Source organism: Kockovaella imperatae, assembly GCF_002102565.1.
Source record: "Kockovaella imperatae strain NRRL Y-17943 chromosome Unknown BD324scaffold_9, whole genome shotgun sequence".
Classification (NCBI taxonomy): Eukaryota; Fungi; Basidiomycota; class Tremellomycetes; order Tremellales; family Cuniculitremaceae; genus Kockovaella; species Kockovaella imperatae.
In genome coordinates this window covers 495,908-514,269 of record NW_019028949.1, presented here as the reverse complement: position 1 = coordinate 514,269, position 18,362 = coordinate 495,908, and the positions used below count along the sequence as shown (strand labels likewise).

Here is an 18,362-nt window from a genome sequence, read left to right as displayed (position 1 = left end):
GGGATTGGAAAGAATGGACGGACAGGGTCAGGAGCCCAAAGATGTCAGTTCCCCCTACACGGTTCTCTGGTCGCAGCATCCCTCCCTGCCTGGATGAGATGATGTATTTTTGGCTGGGAAATTCAAACCCGAAAAATGGCGTGCTTGGCTCAAACGTAATTGATGACACCGGTGACTAAGCCGGTGAGGGTCATCCCAGGTAGCAGAGCGCATTTGTCATATGTATACTTAAGCCTTGGTGGCGGTCACTGAGCCGTGCGTCAACCTCATCGCACTCATTATAGTTCGAGGCATTGGGGTGGACTGCATGAAGGCAGCTCGGCCTATCCAGTCAATACAACATGCATTCTCAAAAACTACCTATCACCAGGCCTTGCCCTCCTGAGCAAGACCATGCTTTCGATTCACACTCTTTGGGTCAAAGTACGGTACTTCGCCGATTGAGCTCGCTCGTTCTCCCGCTCGCTCCTCTTCATAGTCAAACGTAGCGCTGACTGGTCAGTTCAGTGCTGGTAAGACGGTCCTCACCAATGCCATGTACACCTATTGTCCCAAATAGCCACGGATCCCTTGCCCCATCGGAATCTGCATTGGATATCGTGATTTTGGAATCCAGCACGGTTGATATAGTCAAAGATCATGTCGTGTTCATCCTTCGTGACACCGAGGATGCGCTTAGTGAACCCTTTGTTGAGATATATGCTTCGCCATCCAGTAACAGCTGTTCAGATGAGCTTGAGGAATAGTCGATCACAACGTACGATTTGTTCGGACGACTGGGTGCACGGCAGTCAAGTGGTCCCCTTTATTCAGAGGATGACCTCGCTCCCTCTCTGGTCGAATCTTGATACCCAGTCTCCTGGCTTCGTCGTGGAAGAACTCGGCCGAGTGCTCAGCTTCCAAGGTACTCAGATACTCCTGAAACGAAGGGGACATCTTGTCTAAGAGATCATAGGTATTGATCCACATGGTATCCCCACCCGTAGGTGGAAGCGTGTTGATCTTGAGCATGGAGTAATCCCTGCCAAATCAGCCATGTCTGCCGGAACCCACTCACGCAGGGACATTCTCAAAGCTGATATCCGTATGGAAAGCCTGACTAGCCCATCGAGAGACGTCATCGTAAAATCTTGAGATTCCTCCAGATTTTCGCTGTCGAGATGCTGAAATGTCCGTCGTCTTGGGATTTCCTCCGACCATAATCTCAGGCGCAGTATCTGATTCGAGGGGATGAATGGAGAGAGTTGATTCCCTCGGTCTTTGGGTCGCGTCAGCCAACCGCTTGGACAGCTCCATCATGTCTTCGCTGGAGATGTTCTGATCCCTGAGGAATACGACACCGCGGCGACTGACTGGTCTGGTCAACGACTGACACCATGGTTAGTCACCCACTAAGAACAGCGAGGTCCGCGAGGAGTGCATCAGAGTTCGGAGCCTTCAGCAGATCGGTCAATTGCAGATCCTTGAACTCTCTGCCCAGCGAAGGTGTGAGCTCGAAACTCTGACTCGTAAGCTGCTAGTCGTCTTTCCTGCTCACCTCGTACTTGTCCAGCAGACCCTGATACTGCATCGGCGCAGTCAAGCGAGATCGACCAGACGAAGCTTCCGAGGGAGGAGACGATCCACGGAGTTTCAGAGTAGCATTTCGCTCCTCATTGGTTGGAGATGTGACAGTCTGAGTGGCTATGGGGGGCATGATGATGTCTTCTAGTAGTGGATGGTTTCAATGGATTAGTCGTCAATCGAATGGAGTTTTGGAGAGAGAAGCTAATGAACTGCTTCGACCCGGAGTTACACCGGAAAGATGCCGAATTTTTCGGATGGCGTCATCTCGGTTCAATCCGAAACCCGACAGACAATTGGAAATCACCACTCAGGTGTTGGCGAGTAGCTTTTGTTGCATGATACGTGGTACGAGCGCGGCGCTCGATATAAGCGTTGCAGACTACTCATGAGGCCAGCCGTCTTCTCTGCGCTCAAGCATGGAGTCACTGGGATGACACTCGTTGAGTCCGTCCTTTCCACCGAGAACGACATTGTTGCAGACATACCGAAGCTCTGGATGATCTGTGGCGCCGGGGATTAGGTGCATGTCCCTAAAGGTGAAATTTCGGCAGGGGTGCTGGGCTGGACAGTCGAGCCATATCAGTCTGTTATATTTTGACATTGCAGTGATGTTACGGAAATGAAGGTCGGACCATCTGCGGGGAAGTCAGTATGAACCGAAAAAATTTAGCCTACTCGAAGTTGCCAGGGCTTAGAGTTACATTCGATAGATAGGTTAGACTGAAGTCAGCCGAAATATAGACAGTGCGCCCACGTCGACTGCAAGACTATAGGACGTATGATGCCTTCCATGTAAATATCCTTGAAGGTGATGTTATGAGCGTAGCCTAAGCCACCTCCGCCTCCATTGGGGGGAGTGCCATGTGTCTCGCTGCGCTTCAGGACGGACTCGAAAATGGCCACTCACGCTCCCCATGCTTTGAGAAGCAACCCTTGGAACAAGGCACACTGGTTAGAGGGTGCTGGCAGGAGTTTTACGTCTTCAATCCAGACATCTTCAATGATATCGGTCTAGATGGTCAGACATACTCTCAAAGGGGAATTCTCACCACTCCGGGGTATTGCGCTAAGGATCCGATGGCGATGCCTGTACCACCCACGCAGGTGATGTTGCGGAAAGTTATAGCAGTACTGTTTGCTTTGAGTGCGAGACAATCATCGCCTCCTTGGTACACGAAGTTTTCTACAGTACTTTTCAGCCAGGGAAACCGAACCGCACACTCACCGACTGTGACATTGTCTGCGTTGTATGTGTCGAGACCATCCGTGTTTTGTAGCCTGATCCGATGAGCAGATGATTTTCGGGCAATCTCACCAGCTCTTTCCGTCTGGTTCCTCCCAAGACTATCGTCAGCTTTTGCCTGAACTTAAGTCTCACCTCTGGATTATAGCTCGTAGCATTCACATAGACATTCTTGAGTAGGACATTCCTGCTCCAAGCGACAAGACTGGCCCAGAATTGAGGCTGAATGATGGACCAATTCTTGATCACCACATCATGCGAGTGGCTAATCGCCAAGGACATTGGCCGACCATACTTATTCCCTTCGCGGCGAGCGTCATCGTACCATTTCTGACCTTGTCCATCGATGCCACCGGTATTATGGCCGTCCAGGGTGAAATGGTGCCCGTGGAAGACGAGACCGAGAGACTGATTCTGGAATGGAAACGCTATATGATTGGACTTCCAGTAATCGAGATCATCTGTGAATGTCAAGAAACCATGCACGTTGAGCGTCGAGTGTTCGAGTCGTAAGTCTAGCGGACGCGAGATGATGCTGAGTATCAATAGGTAGCCAGACAGGAGGACATACTATCTGGGATGAGGAAGGTCAATGATACCTCTGGAGCCACACTTGGCAACGGCAAGCTCAAGACCATCGGTATCATCCACCCCAGAAGCCATTAAACGACAGCGCCGAGTTCTCCCTTCCGGGCCATTCACCTCGGTTATGGCTAGGAGATTGTTGGTCGGCTCGAGCCAAGTTGCAACTTCCACGAAGATATTGCTCGCCGATGGTATCCAGCTGGATAACACTGGGGCTGCCCGCAGAATAATCAAGAATACAATCGCGTTGAGCATGATGTATGTATGTATGTATGTATGTATGTATGTATGTATGTATGTATGTATGTATGTATGTATGTATGTATAAACCATCTCTTGAGGAATGCGAGCGTCATATCCTCCTCCCGGGGTAACCCCCACGTTGACTCGGTGAGCACCGGCACCGGACCGCCGAAGCCGGATATGTGATACGGCGATTTTATATGATTTCCGCTTTTCTAAACGTTTTGACTTGTCCATCAACATTAGACTCACCATGAGCTCAACAGTGGGACGTGTATTCGCCTTTGCTTGGGCAGTGTCGCATGCTCTCCAATATGGTCTGGCTATCACTGGTCTGAACGGCATATCAGACGCTGTGACTTGTGCGGATAAACCGGCAGGATATATCCCAACAAAAGGATGGGTCACCCCTTGCGTGCCGATGGACGTGAGTTTTGCTCATCTTTACATGTATCGCTGACTGTCAGTCGACCCGCTTCGGCTTTGTCGTATCGATCTTCACCGTTGGAGGCTTGATCGGCTCTCTATCTTCGGACTATGTCGCCCGTAAGACAGGTCGAATTGGGACCTTCAGAGTCGCCGCTTTCGCCATCCTGATAGGATCAGTTGCGGTGGGCTTGGGTGCTTCAGTCCCAGCCATGCTGTTCGGCCGGTTAGTCAAAGAGGACGGATGTAAATGGCTGATCGTGCAGTGTGGTGATCGGTCTCGGATGTGGGATAGCCACTGCGACTGTTCCTGTTTTCCTCGCCGAAATTGCTCCGCCATCTATCAGACAGGCTCTGGGAATCACCAATCAGCTGTTCATCGTTGTCGGTCTTCTCACTGGACAGGCGTTGTCTCTACCTCTGGCTAAAGAGACCATTTGGAGATGGGTATTCGCCGTGTCATTCTTCCTCGCCATCGCCCAATTGATCGGGAGTCTGTTCGTCAAGACTCCAGGCAGCTCTGACGGTGAGGAGGAGCAACCTCTCCTGCCATCCGAAGAACCCATGAGCATCCGCGAATTGCTCACTTCTCAAGACCCTGTTATCCGCCGGGGACTCGTCGTCGTCATCATCACTCAATTGGCTCAACAAGCCTGTGGTATCAGCCCAGTCATGTACTTTTCCACTCGAATCCTTAAACCAGTCTTCAGTGCCAATTCTCGTATGGTTGCCCTCGCCGTGGTGGCCTGGAAGATTCCACTCACGATTCTCCCTGCGTTCGTGATCGAACGAGCGGGTTCCAAGCCGATCTTATTGGTGTCCTCTGGATTCATGGCCATTTCCGCATTACTTTTGGCCATTGGACTCAATGCCAACTCGGGACCACTTTCCGCCACCTCCATCGTCTCGTTCGTCTCTTTCTTCAGTATCGGTCTCGGACCCGTCGTTTGGGTGGTCCTATCCCAAGTCATGCCTCCTCAAGCCAGAACCGCAGCAGGCGCTATTGGCATCGCTCTGAACTGGACAGCCAATGGATTGATCAGTTCAGCGTTTCTTCCCCTTCAACAGTGGCTAAGTCGCGATGGCAAGTACGAGGGAAATATCTTTTACATCTTTGCAGTATCCTGTACGGTAGTCTTCATTGCCATAAGACAGAGCTACGCAGCCTTTAACAGAGCGAAGACCGCAGACTAGATGCATAAATGTGTGTATTATCGCTCTCTGCCAGGCTGTGTCCCGAGGTACTCAGACCTTCGCTTGCTGAGCTGTACGGGGGTTCAACAATGCGGCCCTTGTCATCCGCCAACTTGGCATTGGACTTTGAGTAGCTTCCCCGACTTCTCCTTGTATTTTGTGACGATTTCCATCCACCACCGCCCTCGAGTAGTCCATCATTTCCATCATCACAGTAGACATCATGAGAGGCATTCACAAACCACGGGGAAATTGCTTCCGGCGGAGGCGGACATGGAGGCCCGAGGTGGGGGGCAGCGCTAGACTATACCACATTTGAACATCCTTTCATCCCTCACAGCATCACATAAAACCACAGGTCGTGAAAGAACAAAGGTCTGCACATCATAGGCTGCCAGGCGAAGAGCTCATCCATCGGTGAATCGCTCTACGTCTCACGCAGTGTAAGGCTTACACCACCTACCTCGGAGAAAGCGGCTCTATCCGGCGTACCGGGCCCCGTTGACCTGTTGGGCAACGCAACGTCAATTCAACCTTGATCGCATCAAAACCCTGGTGGGTATCACAAGTCGCTATGCCTCCTGGATCCATTCCTCAGTCTACTCCAAGATCCCCTGATGGCTCCAATGGAGAGGACGATAGAAAGCAAGCTGGCCGTGAGTCGGAGAAGGCCAACAACAGCGTGCTCTGACGATTCTTCACAGGTGCCTGCGATTATTGTCATCGGATGAAGATGAAGTGTCTGGGTAAAGAGAATCCACCTTGCAATCGATGCAGAGCCTCCGGACATGTGTGTACATTCGATGGCCCGCGCAAGACAAAATCATCCAAGGTCGACGAGTGAGGACAAAGATGTTGCAAGCGAGGCTTTGCTGATTCATGACTAGCCGTCTCAAAGTGGTGGAATCTCAGATGTTGGCCATGTCATCTGCTTTGCAAGAGCTGATCCAGCTACAAAAAGCGTCTCTGACCCCGGCAGCTCCTGGTAAGTCACAAATACGCTTGCACATGCTGATGTCTCAGAGCCAGTATCGACCCGGCCCGCTCGGGGTAGACTGCGAACCGAAGGATCTCCTCGAATCCTTCCTCAGTACCCTCCAAGCAGCACTACCAATACCGATGATGAGCTCGCCAAAAAAGTCCTCAGCTCCCGAGCCATCAGCCCCTGGAACAGTATGGCCAGCCTGGCGGAAGCTGCAAGATTAAAGTACGATGATGGATCCCCTTCGCCAATGAAGAAACGGAAAAACAAACACGACGAATTGCATGAGCTCTCAAAGCGACACTCCTTGACCGGTCATGAGGGACCTAGAGAGCCTCCCGACCCCATTGATCTGGGCATCTGTGACGAGGCAACGGCACGAAGGATGTATGATCTGTGAGCAGACTCGTTGTGAGGCATGCTGATGCCAGGTTCATGGAAAATTGTCTCGTTTACATGCCTTGCTTTGATCCAGTCTTTGATACGTTTGAGAGGTGGGTGTCAAAGTCTGCACAAGTCGAGCTGAACGTAGTCTGCGTCGTCGTTCCGCATTCTGCATTACTGTTTTAGTCATGATTGGGGCCAAGACCACCGACGCTGGCGGACCCATGTCGGAGCTACAACGACGATGCATAGATCATGCCGAAAGGATCGGAATGTCGACTCTGTTCACCCCCATTGCATCGATGGAAACGGTTCAAGCTATGGTAGTCATGGCATCATGGGGTGACACATCTTGGAGACCAGGGGGTCATGCTACGCGAATGGCCATGGACCTCGGATTGTACCGGTGTCTCCCGCTCCTGGTTCAAAGCGGAATGGGCAAGGGAAAGTCGGGCCAAGAATTGAGAGCAGAATGGCCTCTTGTTGAGGGCGCTCGGGTGTGGATGACAGTGAGTCGTCCCGCATTGAAGCCAGACTGACCTTCTAGCTGTACAAACTTGAACAAGAGTGAGTCATGCACCTGTCGCTCGCTCATGACAGAATGGCGTTCAATCTCGGTCGACCGTGTATGATCGGCGGGACCGAATCGATCCAATATTGTCGAGAGCTCCTCAAACATCCCCTTTCGGTCCAGCGTGATGCTCGACTCGTCGCTGCGTGTGAATTGTTAACCTACAGAAGTGAGCAGATATTGCTGACGTGTACTGACATTAGTCCCTTTACACAACCCTTACGCCTTCACGGCGGCTGAGGCTGCGCTCATCCCCGACCTTGATGCCAAGCTTGAGCGACACGAAAAAGACATCGCCGATTGGCAGGCGTACTGGGATCGATACTACGCTGAACGTGGTATAGGTGAAAAGGAATTTCTCAGGCAAGCCCGTGAGTGACATAGTCGAGCTTCCAGCTGACTTTAGTCGCAACGAACCGAGCTGGATCACAGTGAGCCATAATCCAGTCGAAGCCCTTCTGACCCACAGACTCAATATCAACACGCGACTCTTGCACGGCGTCCACAGCCCATCTGATGTGGCGAACCTGCCACCTCATCGCAGGGAACTCCTCATCATTGCCTTCAAAGCGGCTCAAACCATCGTCTCAATGGCGTTACGAAGCGGACAGGTGAGTTCAGACCGGTGCAGGTTCGCTGATCCGGCAGTACAAAAAGAATTTCAGATATGGTGAGCAGTGCCTGACTTGCATTTCTGACTCTCAGCCAATTTGTATACTCATCTCAATGTTGCTTTCGCCGCTCGGTGCTTGATCCGGTTGACAAGCCTTGTTCCCGAGGTTGTAGACGTCCGACAACTAGGCAAGGACCTAGAAGGAATCGCGCATGCTTTGACTCAAGGTAAGGACGGGAAGAATCATGAGTGCTCACGTCTAGTACCTGGTTTCCAATATGCCGAACTCTTGCGCCAAGTCGTACTCAAAGCTCGTCGGGAGAACATCTTGCCTCCCGCCTCGCCACCACGCGAGACGTCACCTGACATGACCGCTATGCAATTTGGAGCTCCAGCAATGCAGCAGCTGCCAGCGGATATGGGATTCCTAGACTTCAATTATGCCGAGCAGCTATTGAATGATCAGCCTGCTTCCGTGATTCCTCAAGGCATTTACGTGCGTCTCTTATTCTCGGGAACAGTGCTGATAAGGCAGGCCCAACACGATGCGCCCAAGACGTATACGGGTACAGCCCCCATGGATCAGTCCTACAATCTCGACACATGGTTCCCGTTCCCGCCATTGGGTAAGCGACTATGCTGCGACATCGCTGACATCTAGATCCTAGCCAATTCGAAGCTCCCATCGATCAGATAGGCAGAGACAGCATACCTGGTTATGGGATGGAAGGATCGACAAATGGTCAACAGTGGTGGTCTTGATTTCATATAGAAGCGGTCGGTCCTCCTCCTGGTTTCTATCGTTGAATATCTCATGTAAAATATCTCAATGCTGTATGCAACGGTAATTGGTTATGGGATACATGCTGGATAAAATAAGGCTACATTTATGGAAGGACACTGCGAGCAGTGTACGGCTGATTATAACTATAGTATGGCGTGTAGTCGTGAAGAGATCAGACTATAGAATGATAGCGTAGGTGGGTGGCTCGAGTCGAGGGTGGTGTGTGATGGAAGCAGCAGACAGTGGAAAGAGTCAGTCACCGTTTAGTGAGAGACGGCGGTGGCCTGGGAGGCACGGGGCTCGGCGACAGGGGAACCAAGTTGTTCCTCTCTAGTGGTAGTTCCAGCAACACCGGTGGTTCCGTGTCCCATGGCGGTTCCAGTTCCGGCTCCGGCAGCGGGGGCGTCGTACTTGCCCTTCTTTCCGAACATTCGGCTCTTCTGGGCAGGGGAGGTGGTTGAGAAGTCGTTGTCAACAGCGTTGAATCGTCGACCGTTCTTCTCGGGGTCGGCAACGGCAGCAGAGGAGAACTTGCCAGAGTGGAGTTGGAGAACGGAGAGGTCAAGCTTGGAGAGCATGAAGAGGTGAATGAAGCAGAAGATTGGCTTGGCGCAAACGTCGAGGATACCGTAGAAGATCATTTCAGAGTCAGGAGAGATGACGTTTCCACCATCACAGAGACCCCAGGCAATAGGGTAGAGCAACCAGAGGAAGGAGAGGATAGCAGCAGAGGAAGTGAAGGCCTTCTTGTATCCAGCTCCGAGGGCACCAGCGGAAGTTCGAGCAGGTCCGAGGAGAACCCACCAGATGTAAAAGAGGGCAGCACATCCGAAGGAGAAGTAACCCCACTTGTATCGAGAGAAGACGAGGGCTCCAATGAGTCCAGTAACGATCATGACCAAGTCGAAGAAGACGAGGGTGATGATGTCGGAAAGGGGGAGACCCGAAGCGAGGACGAGGGTGAGGAGAAGAGCAGGGGTGGTGATGACCCAGTCGATGTATCGGACGTACCAGATCTGTCTTGTGACGTCGATGGGGTATTCTCCGTGTCCGAATTCAGTGAGAATGTTGGTGTATCCGAGGTCAGAGGCCATGGAGAAGTAGGCGATCGAGGCAGTGGACAGAATGACCTACAGGAGTGCCACACCAGGTCAGCGATAGGTTACAGTGTGTGGCGGGAGCAGTGGGTGTGGCGGGACAAAAAATGTCAACTCACGATGCACAATTGGTGGAAGACTCGTTGACCTCTTGGGATCATGAAGTGCCAGACCATGATGACCAAGTCGGAGAGTATCATGATACAGAAGGCGGCCCACAACCAATCGGATCCGTGGGTGGTGATGTGCTCGACCGCACCATAGGGTGGGTTCTCGTTAAGAGCTTCGTTGGCCATGGTCAAACGAGTTCAACTGCTGCTGCTGCTGTTGTCGAGAGAGAGGAAGAAGGTTTGAGAGACAAGTGTTGTACCGAGTGGTCTGAGGAGAAGAGGAAGGTTGGGTCGAACAGAGCCCAACTATATATCCTTCTCAATGATGGAAGGGGATACCTGGTTCGAAATCCAAGTGTCTCTCTACCTACGTCATAAAAAAGACTCATACTAAATTTGCCTTGCCGACGACGTCAACCTGAACGACATGCAGGAGTGAGAGAGAGTCTAGACGCCGACGACAAGGTACCTGGTACACTGAGTGAGCAGCTTTTCGGCCGCATTCCAGCTATCTTTTTTCCCCCCTCCCTCTCTTTTCTCAGCCTACTATGCCTCTTCAGGTTGCTGCCACGACGTCACTGTGCCGATAGAGGCATCGAAGCTCGGGAGGGGTCAGTACACTCTTGGTCCGAGCCAGACCCGCACGTCTCTCTTCCTTTACCCGCTTGTGCTCCCTCACTTGCCACCGACGCAGATCGATCGTCACTTGAAAGCGTCACTCAAGGAGAAGAAAAAAAAATGGGTTGCAGGGTAGCCAAAAATAGCAAGAAAATCCCATTGAATCATAATGAACCATTGATCTCATGTCGTGTGAGTGAGGAGAGACATGCCATGACAGAGCAAGCCATGACAGATCGCTGATGACCCTATCCCTGACGACCTATGCTTCTTTTCTTTTTGACGACAGTGGCTGACAAGATAGCCGCTGAGCATCCTTGAGCAAGCTCCTCTCTCGCCCGTATCCAGCAAAAGAGAGCTCGCCACCCCGCCACGCTGGACAGGTAGAATTCCAACAAAAAGATAAGTGATGATTTAAACTTTTTGTCTTGACGTCACTCTGCCGATGAAGCGGTTTTCGGTGGAGCTACTGTGTGAGAGTGTGGCTTTTTAGACCCAAAATTACATTGCACCCCATAGTCTCTTAGACCGCACGCAACGCGGCTAGCGTTATCATCTATCAGAGCACCTGCTAATCTTCATGCGGCAAGAGCTTCCAAAGATCGACGCTCTTCGCAATGAGGTCCATCCCAGAGTAAGTGATGAAGCTGCGGATCAAAATGGGATGCTAGATGATGGTCCATGAGAATTGAATGACTGGCATTGGCTAGCGCCGCCTTCCTCATTTCTCCCCTTCTGCTCAAGAACCTAGATTTTCACAGGATACGGATCCCACCAAAGTCGGCCCCCTCCATCCATGGTCCACCGGAATGTGGCATTCTCCGAACCTACGTCCTCCTCGGGTATCCCCGAAAACGGATGCGACCCACGGAACAAGAATATTACTCACTTTCCTTGCTGACGAATGCTCCAAGGTACGATAACAGAGCCGATAAGGCCGTGGGCGCTCTTTTTCTCAAGGCTCCGCTTGAATTCACGTATGCCAAGATCACCTTAGAACACATGTATCCCCTGCCCCCCCTTCATGTATGCGTGCATAAGCATATGGTACAAGCCGATCTTCGGCAGCATCATCCGAACGACCGGACTCATGGTCTTAGAGATTTAGGCAGGTTCTGGACATTCTGCGAAGCAGTTTGTGAATCCACCATGCCGAATCTGCTAGAACAATCCAATAATATCCTCAAGGCGTTCCTAGCTCGCACACGAGAAATGTCACTGGATTGTCGAGGTGCTGGTGCAGCCGATACGGCTTCCGCTCCGAAGGGGTAAGGGAAATGCTTGTGCAGCAGCTCGTAGGAGACCAAGGTGAAGGCAAATTGGGGAGATGATCGAATGACCCTTGCATCTCAGCAACGCGTCGGCTTCTGCTTCGCTCACCTGGCTAGACCACCCTTGAACAAGGCTCGAGGACCCTCCTCGGCGAGAATCTTGCGGAATCCATCAAAGACACCATTATACACCGTTTGACCGGCCCGTGCCTGAGTTTGTAACCGGGTCTTGACGACGTCTGCAGCATTAGTTGCCTGTATCGAGTGGTTGACTGACCGGCTGGGGTAGTGAGGTACGCTGCGGGCATGCCAGAGATACCAGCTGCGAGGAGCAATTCTCCAAAAGACAATACTTTGCCACGTTTCCCCTCGTTGAATACGTCCTTTTTCATGTGCGCGTAGCTGCAAAGTCAGCGATGAGAGCGCACACGACGCTTCTCACGATGTAAAGTAGATCATAGACTGAAGCGTCAACAGAGATTGGCACGAAATCACTCACAAATGGCACATCACGACAGAAACATGCAGTCGCACCCTTGTCATCAGCTCAGTCCCCTTAATAATGTTCCCACCTTGTACAAGCCAACAAGACCCAGTTGTTTGATGATATGGATGGCCCCTCGTGGAACCGCAGCTCCGCCCTCTGCCCGTGTGATCTCACCAGCCTGTCGGTCAGCTTCTTTCCCCCCAAGTCCGCGCACCATTTGCAGACGAATCTTTGTAATCTCGAGTGGATTGGTGACGATGACCTGACAACCACCGGCCGTTCCACCAGCCGCAATCTCCCATCCCAGACTGATCCTTCCTGTCTCCGGGTCCGTTGCCTTTTTCCGGACCAGGTCATTGATGGTCAATTTGATGGCTTTTTCAGGTGCCACGCCGACCAATTGAGGCATAACACCTCGGTAAAAGGCTCGGACACCACCTTCGTTGTGGTAAACCTTTTTGATGCAGTCCCACGCGTTTCGATACAGCACCTCGCCGACGACCGTTGATCGTTGATTTTGTAATCGCGTCTTTACCAAATCGATAGGGTACACCGCCTACGACTCAGCGAAGGTACTGGAGCTGGCAACTCACGTATGCTCCGATACCTCCAGCAATACCACCTTGAACGAAATTGTACGTCGATCGTCCTATCTCCTCCAACAATCCGCCTTCCTTTACCTCGGGTGTAATAGACACTTCTGGGGGTTGCCACTAGAGGTCAGCGGAGCAGTCGCGTTCCGGCACCCACCTTGGCATCTAGCAGTGCCTGAAAGTCGGCCAATGTCAAGCGTTGATTTGACCCAACACCACCGCGAGATGCGAAGTGCCAGATGATATTGGCCTTGGTTTCAGCGTGTGCCCCTCCATGCAAATCTCACCTCCATCGGCGTAAACATGCCATACCGCATAGATCCCTGAGCCTCATTTAAGAAGTCTGAAACGTCGATCCGACCGTCTTTTGATTTGCGGACAGCGCGAGTGATCAATCGCTCGACCGCGTCCATTTCTACGACGTCAGAGGGTCCATATCAAGCACTCTACCTCTGATGACTACTTGTTAGCATGATCGCACCGGCTCAAAACTCACTGTTGTGGAATCCAATGACCTCTGAATAGCTGATCTTGTGACCCGGGTTCATAGTGCACAGCGTCGGCAATCGAGCCAAGACCGAGTCTGACAATTTGTGACCTGCGATTTCCTAAATCTTGAGCTACGTCCCTCGGTTCGACGCACCATGATGATTTTTTGGAATTCGTCCGGGTTGATATACCCATCCCCATCTCGGTCAAAGTATCGGAACGCCTGTCTCAGTCTCTCGCCTTGATAGCCCTTGATCAACTGGGTGAACTCGTGGTCTGCCTTCAGCCGAGATCACCTCTTTAATGCTCACATTCCAGGACATGCCTTCCGCCACGTTTTCCGACGTACAATTTCATCCAATCGCAGTCAAAGTCGAATGCTGGAATTTCAGCGTTTGGCCTTCTCAAATGGTCTCACGTATGCCGCTGGCTGCGGTATTGGCTGACAAGACGGCTTTGAATTCATCATAGTCGATAGATCCAGAGGCATCGCTGGCGATCAGCCAGGTGACAAGGGAAAACTTGCTCACGCATCAAACACCTGGAATGCCAATTGGTAGTCTGCGTCGGGCTGAAAGCGTATCAGTCACATTGCGGATGGCTCTTTGCCTACTCGTTTCAGGACTGAGCGTCAGCGACATGTTCAGGCTCGTAAGAACTCACGCGTCTCAAACACCACAAAATCATCAAACGAGACCAGACCTCGACGAGAAATGTCCGCGACGCGAAACACTGCTAGTCAGAAAGGCTTCTTGTGCGCACACTCACAGATCGAATATTGCTCCCTCTTAATCCTGTTGAAACCCTCTTCTGTCGGTGCAATGGCATCTATAAACTCAGTCGCCGTGAGGTATCTAAGAATCAGCAGCGTGTTCAAACGATCCAATACTCACTTGACTCCGTTCACATCTTTGGCAAACTTGTCAAACGTTCTCCTCCATCTTGTCAGCTCGCTTTCGGCAGGTTTGACCACGTTGGACAAGGTGCTAGTCGTCGATTTGATGGTATCTGTCAGACGGGAAGACACGGGACTTCCAGAGGTCGAGGCAGTGTCGGACATTGCGGGGAAAGGGTAGGCGGTCGGTGAGCGACCTGTACACGTAGCAGCCTCTGCGATTCCTCCCACTAGCTGCTGCTAGGTCTGTCCGCTGTGGTTATGTGCTGTACACCACTCGCTGATGCCGAGGTCGTACAAGATGCTGCTGATGCTGCTGCTGCTCTGACCTTTTTCTTTTTTTCCTCAAACGCCCCCTTGTTCGGAATCTTCGTCCCGGAGAAAAAAGTGGAGGGAGGCCCGCGGGCGGGGGTTCGTTATCAGGTTGTATTACAGTTTTAACACGTCACAAAAGCATGCTGTCCATCTACCTTGACCCTTCAGCGATCCTCATGACAACAACTTCGTCGCAACACCCATGGAAGCATTTGGACTGCCCGCCGCGTTCGGCAAAGCATCAGTGCCAAAGACTGGGAAGGCAAATGATGGACCGTCCCGAGGTACACCGTCAGGCCGAGGTCCACGAGGTGTAGTCGGTGGTAAAAGAGCGAGAGGCAGAGGCAGAGGTGACAAAGGGGACGGAGGAGTCTCTCACTTGCAAACTGATGAAGGACTGAATACTGGAGTCAAGGTGAGAAAGCCTGACGTGTACGCCCGGCTGAGATCAAAGCGGCCACATCCCCATTCTGCAAATCACGGTAGAACGAGCGATTCAGGTTGGGGAGGAAGAGCAGAAGCGAGAGCGAAAGGTGGATTGGGGACGGTCACTGCATTTCCACCGAGGGGCGGGAGAGGTGGTGGAAGAGGTGGTGTATACGGTGCTCGGAGTGGAAACTCCGGGGAGAGCGGGAACGACTCAGAAGGATACTTTCAACCTAGTTTCTGTGAAGACCCTTGGAAAGACCTGTTGAAAGCGAGGGAACGTGACGCAAAGGGATGAGCCTAGGGTGGCATCTTATCCGGTGGGTTACATGGAGAAAAGAAGCGTACTGATGCGCCATAGCTTCTTCGGCCCAGCATGTGCCATCCCGGTCACTCCTGACTAAACCTGCGAGCCTCCCCCGTTGGCATCGCCTTTGTCAAACGATCCGGCGCCGTGGCTGTCCTGAGGCCCAACAGTGGGATCACCTGGCGTGACAAAGACTTGGTAATTGCTCATCGATGTGCGGCCAGAGGAGAGCTTGAAGCAGTCTTCGTCTGAAAGCGGTGTATATTCTGGACAATCTTGACTCGCAATTGACAATACTGGCTCAACGGTGGAACCGTGACCGTGACCATCCCTGGCCTGGTTGACTGTCCCACTAGTGTTGCCCTCGACGCTGTCTCGGCGATCCTTGTAGCTGCTTGCCAAGGTCTCAGTGGGCTCGCTGCACCAGTCAGGATCTTGGGATGCAGTCACAGCTGTCTCTTTCACGTTGTCACTAGTGGTGGACATGATGATTGGGAAGAAAACAGGGAAAGGCGTACGATACGAGGACCTGGACTTTATACCCTTCTTGGCTCGTCCGTCTACCGCACATCTTTTGATTGGCCGGAGGGCCTACCTTTGACGTACTGAAACGATGGCGGAAGCAGAGGTGATTCGGCGAAAGCGGTGTCGATCTCGAAGAGGTCCACGATGAATCATGGATCATGGATCATCAGGACCGGACGGACGGAACGGGCCACCCTAAGTGATACATACAGAATGTAGATGCAGACTAGACTATACACCTAGGCAATACATACCTCTGGGTTACCACGACATGTAGCCTTCTTTGCCCACCGTATTGGCGGTTGCCTACTCTCCCATTTGTCCAATTCCACAGCATTATATATTGTTCCGTTCCAAGCCTTGTAACACGTCATAAGGAAGACGTAAAGCCACTGAAAGACGACTTGGAGCGAGACGACAGTGCCTATCACTCTGAACGCTGGAGAGTCCAGCTCTTGAGCCAGCGTCGTGGTGGCCGTCGCCCATACCCCTATGGGGAATGTGTATGATGTCCAACTGATGGTGAATGATTTGGGTTTGAAGAACCCGAGATTTCTCAGCCCATGATCGAGAGTGATGGCCATGCCGAGAGTATACCAGACTAGTCCGAGACCCCATAGGACCAGACCAGTGACGATTCCACCAGCATATATCGCATCGGCGATATTGAGCGTCGAGCCAGGCGCATTGGGAGCCATGGCAATACCGTATGTGTAGCCAAGATCCCGTGCCACACGACCAAGGATCAAGATACCGTAGGAACCTTGACCGCAGGGTCCCAAAGGAAGGAAGCAGCCAGGTAGAGAGCTTTGAGGCGGTAGGCCTTCCATGATCAAGCGGTAGATCCACAAAGTTATCATGAACATAGCTACTGGAACGCCTGTTCCCCAGATGACATACGCACATATCAGAGTCGATCGAGCGAGATGAGGATCAAATGGCATCAGGTGCTGAGCGACGACACCACCTGAGGCCGCCGCGACGACGGAGGCGACAATAGGGAGCAACATAGCCGAAGTGATAGTTGTATGCGTTTGTCGAGTAAACCTTGAGGCTGTGAGTGGGAGTTTGACAGCCTTGCGACTCACATCATGAATAGCATACCGAAATTAGCAGCGATGGACACTAGCACATCTATCCACCAAAGAACAAGGGCGAAATGAGCCCATTTACGACCAAACGCAGGTACGCAGACCAGGGCAACCATATTCTGCTGGGTCAGCCAAAGATATACTGACCGGATCAACTCACAATGATCGTCACAAAGCCCATTGGCAGGCAGCCCCAAGACATACCAGCTTGTGAGTGCGAGTTGACAGCGGTAAAGAGGCCTCTCCAACGGACATAGCGGATCATGTTCAGGATCGCAAAAAGGATAAAGAGGACAATGTTGAGGATGAAGATGACTATGCCGATACGTCTAAGCCAAGGCGCATTATACGGTAGTGTGTACAGGAGGATGGAGGCGATTCCGGTGCCCATATTGAGGGAGAAGAAGGATGGACTGATGTTTAGACATGCGTATTCCGCATACGATCGGCGTTTAGGGGACGCAGAGGGAGACTTCTCCCGAGTTGAAGAAGGTGACATGTCGGGATGGAGAATCGTACTGTCTTGAGACATTTGCGAGTGGGACGAGAGGCTACTAGGTTTTATTATAGATGTTGGTGTGGTCGGATTGGCCAGATCATGAGCGTCGATGGACATTTGCAGGATGGCAAGTGACGAGTGTCGGAGTAATCGTCGTGGGGTGGGGATGTTAGCATTGATGAAAGAGGAAGAGCATCAACCCCATTGTTTAAGTACATCCCAGTGAGGGATTTCAAAGTGCAATACGCCTCATCCGAATACTTTGAGACGTTCAGAGAAACATCAGCGAGCGAGCTGTTCGGAATCACTGGAAGAAAAAAACGATGAATTCCGGATTTTTGGGAGGCTTTGAACATCTCATTCGGAATACTCTTCTACCGGTCCGTGACTCCGTGGACGGGGAAGGGTAGTCACCTGTGGCAAATCTCATCAAGCGAGCGCCGCCATGTGTCGCTGCTGCCGGTCATCCAGAAGCAATACATGGTAGAGAACATCTTCTTCCATCAACATCGACCAATGATGATCCTTGTCATGCGGTCCGATCCAGCGTCTTTTTTGCCACTCCTCGGCAATGAGACGCTTGGTCCGTATGGCTAGGATGGTTTGGTGTATGCAAGACTTTGTTCTTTGACAATTTGCTGAGAGTTCAATCAGTCCCAGGTACACTGACATGCAGTCGATGTGAGTTCCATTAGTCTCATCGTTTCAGTATCAATGCTGCGAGACGAGAGTTCCCACTGTCCACTGCCGCTGTACCATAGCTACAGGTAGTTCCAGCCGATCCTCAAGCGGCGTCCGCCGCCGTTTCAGAGTTGTCAACAAAAATAATAGCGTTGACGGATCTGCTCCTTACAGGCCATAAGACCATGCCAACGAGACCATGACAGTGCCAGATGAGCATCGCGCTCTACCCGGAGGCATGGAAACCTCGCAATACTACCACTCGCAGGGAGATGCCTCGGATGTGGCACGACAGTTGCTTGAGGATGATATCGAGGCGTGAGCGGCTGAGAACGGCCAAGAGGCTGACCTGGTAGGGCGGGACCTT

At 51.9% G+C, this 18,362-nt stretch overlaps 8 protein-coding genes across 8 annotated transcripts; 3 read left to right on the top strand and 5 right to left on the bottom strand.

The window, feature by feature from the left end:
- Window positions 1-242: 242 nt before the first annotated feature.
- Window positions 243-1,754, bottom strand: BD324DRAFT_630031 (hypothetical protein). Its single transcript, XM_022016284.1, has 6 exons — window positions 1,538-1,754; window positions 1,393-1,501; window positions 1,058-1,352; window positions 762-1,021; window positions 529-721; window positions 243-490 (listed from the first exon to the last, which is right to left on the bottom strand). The coding sequence occupies exons 1-6, from the start codon at window positions 1,694-1,696 to the stop codon at window positions 364-366; spliced, it is 1,143 nt and encodes a 380-aa protein (XP_021870192.1). The 5' UTR covers window positions 1,697-1,754; the 3' UTR covers window positions 243-363.
- Window positions 1,755-1,839: 85 nt separating this feature from the next.
- On the bottom strand, window positions 1,840-3,705 carry BD324DRAFT_630030 (putative polygalacturonase). Its single transcript, XM_022016283.1, has 9 exons — window positions 3,381-3,705; window positions 2,945-3,344; window positions 2,882-2,910; window positions 2,792-2,844; window positions 2,616-2,749; window positions 2,474-2,577; window positions 2,321-2,437; window positions 2,242-2,286; window positions 1,840-2,201 (listed from the first exon to the last, which is right to left on the bottom strand). Exons 1-9 carry the CDS (start codon window positions 3,647-3,649, stop codon window positions 1,946-1,948), a joined length of 1,407 nt encoding a protein of 468 aa, XP_021870191.1. The 5' UTR covers window positions 3,650-3,705; the 3' UTR covers window positions 1,840-1,945.
- A 160-nt stretch (window positions 3,706-3,865) lies between these two features.
- Window positions 3,866-5,278, top strand: BD324DRAFT_592224 (putative vacuolar membrane protein). The gene is made up of 3 exons (XM_022013812.1): window positions 3,866-4,064; window positions 4,105-4,289; window positions 4,330-5,278. The coding sequence occupies exons 1-3, from the start codon at window positions 3,891-3,893 to the stop codon at window positions 5,255-5,257; spliced, it is 1,287 nt and encodes a 428-aa protein (XP_021870190.1). The 5' UTR covers window positions 3,866-3,890; the 3' UTR covers window positions 5,258-5,278.
- A 247-nt stretch (window positions 5,279-5,525) lies between these two features.
- BD324DRAFT_630025 (hypothetical protein) lies at window positions 5,526-8,666 on the top strand. Its single transcript, XM_022016282.1, has 17 exons — window positions 5,526-5,632; window positions 5,732-5,913; window positions 5,962-6,097; window positions 6,145-6,242; window positions 6,281-6,635; window positions 6,671-6,733; window positions 6,772-7,132; window positions 7,171-7,190; window positions 7,224-7,363; window positions 7,398-7,565; window positions 7,601-7,625; window positions 7,664-7,805; window positions 7,843-7,864; window positions 7,900-8,034; window positions 8,071-8,303; window positions 8,343-8,433; window positions 8,469-8,666. The coding sequence occupies exons 2-17, from the start codon at window positions 5,832-5,834 to the stop codon at window positions 8,567-8,569; spliced, it is 2,172 nt and encodes a 723-aa protein (XP_021870189.1). The 5' UTR covers window positions 5,526-5,632; window positions 5,732-5,831; the 3' UTR covers window positions 8,570-8,666.
- Window positions 8,653-10,063, bottom strand: BD324DRAFT_630022 (hypothetical protein). Its single transcript, XM_022016281.1, has 2 exons — window positions 9,808-10,063; window positions 8,653-9,721 (listed from the first exon to the last, which is right to left on the bottom strand). The coding sequence occupies exons 1-2, from the start codon at window positions 9,982-9,984 to the stop codon at window positions 8,855-8,857; spliced, it is 1,044 nt and encodes a 347-aa protein (XP_021870188.1). The 5' UTR covers window positions 9,985-10,063; the 3' UTR covers window positions 8,653-8,854.
- Window positions 10,064-11,504: 1,441 nt separating this feature from the next.
- Window positions 11,505-14,316, bottom strand: BD324DRAFT_581112 (putative mitochondrial inner membrane protein; the record flags this gene model as incomplete). Its single annotated transcript, XM_022013484.1, has 19 exons — window positions 11,505-11,757; window positions 11,797-11,926; window positions 11,965-12,089; window positions 12,130-12,149; window positions 12,187-12,222; window positions 12,260-12,352; window positions 12,389-12,730; window positions 12,768-12,887; window positions 12,925-13,017; window positions 13,055-13,182; window positions 13,264-13,375; window positions 13,411-13,532; window positions 13,568-13,636; window positions 13,675-13,748; window positions 13,787-13,827; window positions 13,870-13,880; window positions 13,920-13,988; window positions 14,025-14,110; window positions 14,150-14,316. 19 exons carry the CDS (start codon window positions 14,314-14,316, stop codon window positions 11,505-11,507), a joined length of 2,091 nt encoding a protein of 696 aa, XP_021870187.1.
- Window positions 14,317-14,668: 352 nt separating this feature from the next.
- On the top strand, window positions 14,669-15,190 carry BD324DRAFT_682194 (hypothetical protein; the record flags this gene model as incomplete). The annotated part of the gene is made up of 1 exon (XM_022019140.1): window positions 14,669-15,190. The coding sequence occupies one exon, from the start codon at window positions 14,669-14,671 to the stop codon at window positions 15,188-15,190; it is 522 nt and encodes a 173-aa protein (XP_021870186.1).
- Window positions 15,191-15,963: 773 nt separating this feature from the next.
- Window positions 15,964-17,314, bottom strand: BD324DRAFT_581428 (voltage-dependent anion channel; the record flags this gene model as incomplete). The annotated part of the gene is made up of 3 exons (XM_022013503.1): window positions 15,964-16,771; window positions 16,813-16,934; window positions 16,976-17,314. The coding sequence occupies 3 exons, from the start codon at window positions 17,312-17,314 to the stop codon at window positions 15,964-15,966; spliced, it is 1,269 nt and encodes a 422-aa protein (XP_021870185.1).
- Between the last annotated feature and the right edge of the window lie 1,048 nt (window positions 17,315-18,362).

Coding starts and splice junctions, on each gene's coding strand:
- BD324DRAFT_630031 (XM_022016284.1), bottom strand. CDS start 1,696: ATGCCCCCCATAGCCACTCAGACTGTCACATCTCCAACCAATGAGGAG. Junction 1,502..1,537: donor GTCTGCTGGACAAGTACGAG/GTGAGCAGGAAA, acceptor CTTACGAGTCAG/AGTTTCGAGCTCACACCTTC. Junction 1,022..1,057: donor AGCTTTGAGAATGTCCCTGC/GTGAGTGGGTTC, acceptor CTGATTTGGCAG/GGATTACTCCATGCTCAAGA.
- BD324DRAFT_630030 (XM_022016283.1), bottom strand. CDS start 3,649: ATGCTCAACGCGATTGTATTCTTGATTATTCTGCGGGCAGCCCCAGTG. Junction 2,845..2,881: donor GAACCAGACGGAAAGAGCTG/GTGAGATTGCCC, acceptor TCATCGGATCAG/GCTACAAAACACGGATGGTC. Junction 2,578..2,615: donor TAGCGCAATACCCCGGAGTG/GTGAGAATTCCC, acceptor CTGACCATCTAG/ACCGATATCATTGAAGATGT.
- BD324DRAFT_592224 (XM_022013812.1), top strand. CDS start 3,891: ATGAGCTCAACAGTGGGACGTGTATTCGCCTTTGCTTGGGCAGTGTCG. Junction 4,065..4,104: donor CCCCTTGCGTGCCGATGGAC/GTGAGTTTTGCT, acceptor GCTGACTGTCAG/TCGACCCGCTTCGGCTTTGT. Junction 4,290..4,329: donor CCAGCCATGCTGTTCGGCCG/GTTAGTCAAAGA, acceptor CTGATCGTGCAG/TGTGGTGATCGGTCTCGGAT.
- BD324DRAFT_630025 (XM_022016282.1), top strand. CDS start 5,832: ATGCCTCCTGGATCCATTCCTCAGTCTACTCCAAGATCCCCTGATGGC. Junction 6,243..6,280: donor TCTGACCCCGGCAGCTCCTG/GTAAGTCACAAA, acceptor CTGATGTCTCAG/AGCCAGTATCGACCCGGCCC. Junction 7,806..7,842: donor TGGCGTTACGAAGCGGACAG/GTGAGTTCAGAC, acceptor CTGATCCGGCAG/TACAAAAAGAATTTCAGATA.
- BD324DRAFT_630022 (XM_022016281.1), bottom strand. CDS start 9,984: ATGGCCAACGAAGCTCTTAACGAGAACCCACCCTATGGTGCGGTCGAG. Junction 9,722..9,807: donor TCTTCCACCAATTGTGCATC/GTGAGTTGACAT, acceptor GCACTCCTGTAG/GTCATTCTGTCCACTGCCTC.